Source organism: Mycteria americana, chromosome 21 (genome assembly GCF_035582795.1).
Source record: "Mycteria americana isolate JAX WOST 10 ecotype Jacksonville Zoo and Gardens chromosome 21, USCA_MyAme_1.0, whole genome shotgun sequence".
NCBI lineage: Eukaryota > Metazoa > Chordata > Aves > Ciconiiformes > Ciconiidae > Mycteria > Mycteria americana.
The window spans coordinates 3,022,476-3,031,685 of NC_134385.1; the positions used below are offsets into that span (position 1 = coordinate 3,022,476).

Here is a 9,210-nt window from a genome sequence, read left to right on the forward strand (position 1 = left end):
TTTTCTCATTAAATGCATTTTTAGATCCAGTGTAAAAAAAAAAAAAGCAACTAATTAATTCCCCAAGTGTGGTATATTTCTGATCCAGTGGAAAAAAATTGCAGCTTTCTTCAATGGTAGAAAAAGGAAAGAAATTGTGTTGTTTTAGCCCAAGGTTATATGCAGTTTTACTTATATTTTCAAAATTTAAAATAAAACCCTCGGTAAATGCATATTACTTTACTCACACATTTGGGAAAAATCTATTGCAACTCCAAGAAACTAATCTTGTGAATAAATTTCTAAAGTATTTGGAGAAAAGCACTTGCAACATATTTTAAAATTCTAATTAAGCTACGCTAGATACCACTGCATTGTTTTTTCTACTTTTTAAATTCGATTACCTGTTCCTAGCAGATGGAGAACCCTTGAAGTCCTATTAGTATTGATACAAACTACCAAACAGAGCACTCTCCAATACACAAGTGAAAGTACCAATTACCTGAGAAGTCGGTTAAGTCAAACAGAGCAAATACCTACAAATAGTTATTTTCAAAAGTTATTTTCTGCTGAAATTTTCAGCAGATGAAATAATTTGGGCATGGATCTGAAAAAATATGTAGAATGTTATATAAAAAGAGGTGCTACTTAGTTGAATTGATAGGCAAAATCAAACTTTAGAGGAATGAATTCAAGCAGTATTAAAACCTGATACTGCCAATAAATTTTCTGGTTGATATTAAACAATCTAAGTGATTGTTTAATTGTCTTCTTTATTTCTCAATACCAGAATCGGCAGTTGAAAGTTTATGTTAGGTGGCAATAAACTAAATTCCATGAAATTCCTCAACTCGAGAGTTTTGAGTCAAAATCAGTTGCTCTATGGAAGAATACAACAAGCAGTATTTTTACCTGAGTACTCTTCCAGTCTCCTACAATTTGTGACTTGGGGACTTCTGAAGGCACAGGACGTTTCTGTATGTAGCTCTCTCATGTTACAGTGTACCCCTGTAACACTGCAGACATTTTGCATCCGCAACAGCCTATGGCAAGCAGTTCCAGTGCCTAACTACGGTGTGCATAGAACCACATCCTCTGGTTTGCTGTGCCCCTGTCACCTGCTAGCTCCATTTGCCTTCCTTTTATGCTGGAATAAGCGGTGAACAGTCCCTGTTGATCCTGTCATGATGTTACAATTATCTCACCTGCTTCATTTTTTTCCTAGTTTGGATCTCTCTCTCTACAGACAGTTGTAGAAAGCTATGCCAGAGTTGTATCATTTCCCTTTTCCCTCTGAACCATTGCAGGTTCCTGTACACACTCTTTGAAATGAGTGACCCCAGGGCTGCACACAGTATTCAACATACAGGTATGCACTATTAAGCGCTGTGAGAAGCTGGGTACTAGGGTTGTGCTGCGTTACCCTAAAAGGGGAATGATGAGGACAAAGATGCTAATGGTCCTCTGGGCTGACTTTGGAATCAGTTTTGCTAATACACTCTTCAGACTTTGATGTAAAAGTGAGAGAAATTACATCAAATTTGCAGGTGACACTGATCAGAGGATGACTACGAACCAGCAACGTGACACAGCTGGGAAAGGCTGGTCCATTGTAGGTACATCAGATTGACATGTTTTCAGTTGATAATTAACAACGTTGCCCAGTGGACTGAAAAGATTCATGTGAAATACTGTGTAAATTCCAATCGCTTTTGTGTTCAAGAATGACTAATTTAAGCTGGTCAGGTACAGAGCAGAGTCCTACGCAAGCAGAATGGGTCTCATGAAAGATTTTAAAAGCACAGCCTGCATTTGAAGGGAGACGGAATCTACAAAACTATGGATATTGCTTAAAAAGGGGGAATTAAGCTAGTGAAAAATATTGTTAGACTATAAATGGATATAAATTGAATATTAATAAAATGTGTATGATATACTGGGAGAATGTTTTAACTATCAGAGGAAAGAGTCTTTAGTTGTCTTTGCCATTTTGCTATAGTGGGGAAAGGAACGTAAATTGTTTCAAGATGGAATGTCTTAAGTTTATGGAAGGGAAGGCTAAAAAGGACACAAAGGATACGGCTAAGGCAGAATGGCTCCCATGGGAAAACAAGTATTTATGAGAAGTAACTGGGGTGTCAAGAACACAGAAAAGACCCTGGTGGCAAGAAGAGGATGGAGAAAGATACCAACCTTCGAGTGAGAGAAGGTGAGGGGTTCAGGTACTAGGAGTTCAGACATGTTTTTTCAGAAGATAACAGATATGAAGAGGGGGGAAAAAAAAAAAAAAGATGTTACATCTCCTTTTGAGGAAGCTGCAAGCGCGTTAAAAAAGGATTTGGGTCATCAAGGCCCCTGCTATGCATAAAGGTTTGAGAAGGAAGCATCTAGGGCATCACATCCCCTCCCGGGCAGCATGTGGGTGTGGGAAGAGGCGATCAGGCAGAGGAAGCCGCTGGGCTGCGCCTGCAATCGGTGCGTTGCCCCTTTAATTGTGTCCCCAGCCCTCGGGCGTCTCTGTCCAACGCCCACGTCAGCAAATACCTTTTGTTTCTCTCACGTTCGGGCTTCCAGGGCTCGGGGCTGCGGGACCAGCGCGTCGCCTTCAGCCACCGTGAGCCCCGACGCGGGGCCGGGGACCCCGCATCCACCGCCCGCTCCTCTTGGCTCAGCGGCAGCCGCCCGCAGGACCCAGCCGGTAAGTGGCGGCTCTAGCACGCCGGCAGGCCAGACAGGGCGTTGGGATTTGGGGGCGGAAACGGCCCCGCAGCGAGCCTTGCTGCCAGGGGCAGCGAGGGACGTCCCCGGGCTCCGCAGCCTCCGAGGGCGCCGGCGTCCGTGTGCGACGGCCCGCTGGCAGCTGCCGCTCGGAGCCGATCGTTCCTCGGGCTGCACAGCGTCCTACATGGGCGCCATTTGCAGCCCCGGGCGCGGCTGTAAGGAGCCAGGCGCGGCAACAAAGGGCTGCGCGGGAGTAGGAGCGGGCGGCGGGTGCGCGGCGAGAGGGGCCGCGCAAGGGGGCGGCTGGGGCGCTGCCAGCGCGGGGAGGCGGCGGGCAGCCGGGGCGGGAGCGGCTCGGGCCACGCCGGGCGCCCGGCACCGGGCGGCGGCAGCGTGGCGGGGAGCTGCCGCGGAGCCGGCGGAGCGGCAGCCGGGGCTCCGCTACCGCGGGCGGCTCCGGGCTGCACGCCCGGCGCGGCCCGGCCCGGCGCGGCGGAGGGGAGCGCGCAGCCGGGCGGAGCGCTGGCGGGCGCGGGCGCTGCGGTCCCCGCGGCGGGAGCGGGGGCGGCCGCCCGCAAAGGCAGGAGGCGCCGCCGCGCTTTGGCGGGCGGGTCCGGCGCCGTCGGGCGTCCCGGGCTCCCCACGGTCGAGCGACCAATTCGGACGGGCGTGCGGGTGAGTGACGGCGGCCTCCGCCAATGCCGGGGGAGGCCGGGCCGGGCGGGCTGCGGCCGGCGGGGCTCTGCCGCCGAGTCCCATTTCTGGTCCCTTCGCGGCGGGGGTTTGAGCCCGGGCCGAGCGGGGCGATGCGGTAACGTCGGTTCAAGGCAGGGACACGGTCCCCAGCCGCAGCTGCTGGAGGGCTCCTCGTCCCGTTGGAGAATGCCTGAAGACTGTGCGGCTGCCGGCGGGCTGCACACGCCTTCTCCTGCATCCCGAGGAAGGAGATGCTGCTGTCCGAGCTGTAGCACACATGTCTCTGCCAAGTCTGGCTTTTTCATCGCTCCTTTCTTCTTGGAAAAAGAATGCATGGTTGTGGATATTGTAATTTAAATATATTTATAGATTTAAATAAATAAGATTATTTCTAAAGATATCCATAAAATTGGGTCTGACATCTTTGGCTGAGTTGCACAGCGCCGAAGTCAAGAGTCTAATTATTTTCTTTATTTTTTAGCACGACGCTTCATTTCATCTTTTCTGGAATGGAGATTTCTTCTCACCAGTTTCACCTCTTGCAGCAACTAAATGAGCAGCGCAGGCAAGACTTGTTCTGTGACTGCAGTATCCTGGTTGAGGGAAAGGTCTTTAAAGCACATCGCAATGTGCTGTTTGCCAGCAGCGGCTATTTCAAAATGCTCCTTTCGCAGAGCTCGAAGGAGACGAGTCAGCCGACGACAGCTACTTTCCAGGCATTTTCTCCTGACACATTTACAGTTATTCTAGATTTTGTGTATTCGGGCAAACTGTCTCTCACTGGTCAGAACGTCATCGAAGTCATGTCGGCTGCTAGCTATCTGCAGATGACTGACGTTATCAGTGTGTGTAAAACATTTATTAAGTCATCGCTGGACATCAGTGAGAAGGAGAAGGATCGCTACTTCAGTCTGTCAGACAAAGATGTAAATTCCAATGGCGTGGACCGATCCTGCTTGTACAGCACTGGCTGGAGGGCAGAAAGCAGCCCCCCGCATTCGCACTTAAGCCCAGACCAAGGGACATGTATGATGGGTGGAAACGCTTGGAGCAATTTCAGCTACTATCCGGCTTCTCAGAGAAATGCCCAGCAACAGCTGTCCAAACACGAGCAAAGGCAGGATTCCATAAAGAAATCCCGGCACCTGGGCCTGCAGCAACCTTCTGACATTCCTCACTATAAATCAAGCAAACTGGAGGACAGGGCTGCCGAGCCCGCTGGCCATATCACTCAGTCTGAGGAGCAAGTCCAGATTGAAACAGAAGTTGAATCTCCTCACGTGGGATACCAGTACGGCCAAGGGTCCGATGTGATACCGAGGAGCTTGGCTGTGTCACAGCAGGAACATGAATCACCCCGTTCTTCCAGTAAATCGAAGTCTTCAAAAGCAGACGAGCAGTACGCGAGCATGCCCTCAATTCTAGGTGTCATGGGAAGCTGGGCTGAAGGTAAGAGTTGGTTTTAACGCTCTCGGTGCACAGTCGTCTCTGAATCATCTGTTCTGGCTGTGCTTTACCGAATGGGTGTACAGTTGCCAAAAATACATCTGTATTGCCCAGAAATGTAAGTTTGGGAAGTTTAACTCTTTATTTTTTAATAATTGTGAATGACTGAAATATCTGGTTTATTAATAGCCTTTCAAAATACGTAATCTTTAGTGTCTTTGCTGCTTCATCTTGCAAATTTAAGTCGTGATCTTTTGGGATATTTTTAAGCTCATTTTAATACAGCTAACGTCCACTCCTTTTCCTTTGTTGCACTCCTGTGTAATTTACAGGAAAACACAAGATCTTCCTGCTCGAAAAAACCTATGATAGTTTTTTTTTTTAACAAAAGCAATTTGCTCTTCCGCATATAAAATGTATTTTCCTAGTGCATTAAATGACTAGACGTGTTCTGACTTAATTTATTTTTTTTAATCACGTTATTTTCTAACAGACGATCTGCCCCGGATGAGGTTCAAGTGCCCATTCTGCACTCATGTGGTGAAAAGAAAAGCAGACCTAAAGCGTCACCTTCGCTGTCATACAGGAGAGCGCCCTTACCCTTGTGAGGCATGTGGGAAAAGATTTAGCAGGCTAGATCACCTAAGTAGCCATTTTCGAACAGTATGTATTTTTAGTAACTGCATGATTTGTTTAATGTGTAAATCTGTCTCAGCATAATTAAACACAGTACAAGTGTATCTGGTTGATATATTGACTCCCGTAAAAGAAGAGGTAATAGAAAATTAATCTGCTTTTGTTGAAGTCGATTTGAAGCATAATTTGTATGAAAGGGGATGAATTTCTTGGTGAATTGATGGCTCGCAAAGGGACTGCTCTGTGCAAGTCCTGTAATAGAGCTTAAGTGGGCAATTACAGTGCCTGCGATGGTTTCATTTTAACGTTTGATGACTGTCTCTCAAAATGAGTTAACGCTACCACTTGATGCTACTCCAGCCCTACTTTTTGTCGTCTTAAACCCCACCTCTTTGTGGTTACATTATCAAATGTATTCATTTCAATTTTCCCAGATTCATCAGGCTTGTAAGCCTATCTGCAGAAAGTGTAAACGCCACGTGACTGAGCTAACAGGACAAGTGGTCCAAGAGGGGACACGACGTTACAGACTCTGTAATGAGTGTTTGGCTGAAGCTGGCATAGACAGTATTCGTATTGATTTGGAGGCTGAAGCACCCCTTGAATTTCCACAAGATGGGGATAAGGATTCCAGGTGGCACTATGGGGAAGACAACAGATCTGATGTGGAGATTGTGGAGGATGGGTCAACCGACTTGGTCATTCAGCAAGTTGATGACAGTGAGGATGAAGCAGACGAAAAGGAAGTAAAACCAAATATTAGGTAGTTGCAAGACAAGAATTGGGAATCCTGTGTACGAGGGAGAATGTACTGTCTTGACCATAAGCCCTCCACCAGCCTGTCGTTGCCGTACAGAGACATACTGGTTTCTTTTTGAACAGGTCCAGACTTGCATGTATTTATGGACATGCCATTGAGTCCACTCTGAGTTTTGTTATCAGAATACTCGTACTTTGCTTCATTACAGAGAATCCATCCTTAAATGAAATAATGGATGAACAAGGCAACTGAAGTACTACATGGATAACTTTTTATAGTAGACAATGGGTCACTTCTCAAAACCTCTTTCAAGGGAGTGAGGTCTAAAAACTTTAAAAAAAAAAAGTCACACAGCACTGTAAATTACCCATTTTTTAAGCTTGTAGAGATGTGGGTTTTATATGTAATATCATCTGGCGATAAAGTATAAATACCCCACACACCAGAATATAAAGAAAACCTCTCTTCAGTATTCAGGAATGAAGAGAATCTTCCATGAAATTTCATGAAGTCTTCATATTATGATAAGGAAAAAGGTAGCTAATTAAGAAAAAGCATATAAATATGTTTTAGCACATTCGTCTGGAAAAGCACTTTCTTGTAAAATTTGTTAGAATAGGGAGGATTTTTAGCAGATCATTCATTCAAGACCTATTTCTTTACAAGAAAATAAACACATGAATGCTAGTCCTAGTCAACACATCAGAGATAAAATGATTACAAATATGGATCATTAATTGATGCCAGTAGGTGTCTTATTCATTCTGAAAATTGGGAACTCAGACTGGGCTATGTTTTAATAAGCAGTAGTAAAATACTCGCTTTTTTTTAAACCTCAGAAGTGCCAGACTGACGTGACTGGTAGCCCTGCATCCACAGCATTGCCAACAGCAGTGTCAGCTTCTCCGTGCCAACGTGAAGGAGACAATCCTTACAAGGTTACTTTAGCTGTTGTTTTCTCTCTTTGTCCCCCGTTTTATTTGCCAATAACAGTGGCAGAACGATTTGTACAGTATATATACTATATCGTTAGAAATGGAACTGATGAGATTTTCCATCTGAAACCATTGACTACTCTTGTTTGTATCGACCTGTCCTCAGTTTAAACTGATGAGTTTTAAGATGGAGTCGTTATCAATTTATATATTCCCAAAGTCATTTGGTCACCAAGAGAACATACTTTAACCTTTTTCAGTCTGTACTATATGCCAATGAGAACAAGATGTACTGGAAGTTCTAGACATCATATTTGTGTAACTTTACCTACAATTAGACTACAGGAGATGAGTTGACTAATGGTGGAGAAAGTTTACTTCTATAACAAAATAAGCCACTTGGTTTTGTTACTTAGTGAGTTGATCTTCACCAGCACCGTAAGCTGGAGAGGAGCAGAAGTATGCTCCTGGGGCACTTTTACTCTGCATTTTCTTGGACAGACCTGAGTTTTAATACAGCCTTCATCCTGTGACCATTGAACTCAATGGGTATAGGCTTAGAAAACTTTATTTTTTTTTCTTTTTTACAACTTTGTAAGCATGTTTGGCTGAAACCTGGGATTAATTACAGAACAATCCCATATATATACTATATAATCTCTTTCCCAGGGACAGCTGAAAAGTCACTATTTTATTTTTGTTTGTGTAAAAACTGTATAGCCTTATTAGTATCACCATTACCAGAGAGTGCAGCGTTTTCATTCCAGGCTGCAGACGGCCAGCCTACAGGTCTCTTAAATGACAGCTCGAGCGCTTCCTACCAAGTTCACAGCGTAGGCATTAAGCACCCTTCCCCTCAAACGTGCAGGGCTGTCGAGAAGCAGCCTGCTTGTATGTTCCAAGGAGATGGGAAGTGGTATTTTATTGCTCCTACAAAAACTATCGTCCATTGGCTTAGACTTGGGGAGGGGGGCGGTAGGGGAGAACTTACAGAACTTTCTGATGACCCGAATGAAAACATCTTTTCCAAACAAGACTTACACTTGCCTCAATTTTATGTTACACTTTGGTCAGCAGTCCACAAAGTGGACTTGATGTGAAAACAGCTGGTTAATTTCTTGGAGCTTACTACTCCTAAAATGTGTATTATTAAATGGCTAAGAAATATTCTATTACTAAATGGCTAAGAAATATATACCTGAGCAACCTTAACTAAATCAAATATAGAACAAAGAAATATATAAAAGAATATGGAATGACTTTGATCAAATTTCAAGAGAAAATGCTTGCTGAAATCAAATTTAGTAGATTTTTCCATTTCCCTTTACATTAAACAGTACGCGCAATAAATGCCAGGTATCGGTGCCTGCTGTCCCAGAATACAAAGTGGCTGGGATTAGTCTTGTGTGTGTTTGGGGATGGATTAAGGGGAGGGGAAAATAAAGTGTCACTCTAGGCCTGAAATCTTAACTGCCAACTGTAAAGGTGAGACTATTAAGTGTTTCTGTATACTTGGGGGCATTTTTAGAAGCAAAGGGATTTTTTTGATCAATACTCAATCTAATTAGATACCATAAATCTAAGAATACCAAGGACCAGATGCTTCAGAAAAAGATGTGAAGTGGCTATAATGGGCAAATGGAACCATCCATCCATATGAAGACATTTACTTTTTAAATATAGGCAGATTAATTGTTGATTTGCCTGGCAAACAAGGGTTTTTACTGTTTTTATATGTTATTGTTATTCTCAGTAGCATAACTAGATATCTGTAGTCATTTTTAAAGTATCTTATTAAGCTTGGAGTTTTAGCTCAAGACTGCGATTCCCACAGGTCAATTATGTTTTGTATTTTAAAAAGGTTACCATTTTTACATTTGTTGCCTTAATTTCAGTTGTTGTTCCCTTATTTTTGTATTGCAAGACAAGATAAATGTTAAGTGCCTTATATTTTCTACGTCCTTCATTTTACATAGCCAGTCATATATTTTGCTTGTTTTTCTCTAAATGAAAGTAATCCTATTTGTTTTCTTTTCA

The 9,210-nt window shown here is 44.0% G+C and overlaps 1 protein-coding gene across 2 annotated transcripts; it reads left to right on the forward strand.

Moving 5' to 3' along the window:
- The first annotated feature begins 2,428 nt into the window (after positions 1-2,428).
- ZBTB8A (zinc finger and BTB domain containing 8A) lies at positions 2,429-9,210 on the forward strand. Of its 2 annotated transcripts, none has more exons than XM_075522296.1 (4): positions 2,429-2,677; positions 3,878-4,845; positions 5,336-5,505; positions 5,913-9,210. In XM_075522296.1, the coding sequence occupies exons 2-4, from the start codon at positions 3,906-3,908 to the stop codon at positions 6,243-6,245; spliced, it is 1,443 nt and encodes a 480-aa protein (XP_075378411.1). In that variant the 5' UTR covers positions 2,429-2,677; positions 3,878-3,905; the 3' UTR covers positions 6,246-9,210. The 2 variants fall into 2 exon arrangements, with proteins under 2 accessions (XP_075378411.1, XP_075378410.1); XM_075522295.1 differs by lacking the exon at positions 2,429-2,677 and adding an exon at positions 3,462-3,732.

Excerpts from the sequence above, each read along its gene's own strand:
- ZBTB8A (XM_075522295.1), top strand. The coding sequence starts at position 3,674 with ATGTCTCTGCCAAGTCTGGCTTTTTCATCGCTCCTTTCTTCTTGGAAA. Across the intron at positions 4,846-5,335 it reads CATGGGAAGCTGGGCTGAAG|ACGATCTGCCCCGGATGAGG; the intron begins GTAAGAGTTGGT and ends ATTTTCTAACAG. Across the intron at positions 5,506-5,912 it reads TAAGTAGCCATTTTCGAACA|ATTCATCAGGCTTGTAAGCC; the intron begins GTATGTATTTTT and ends CAATTTTCCCAG.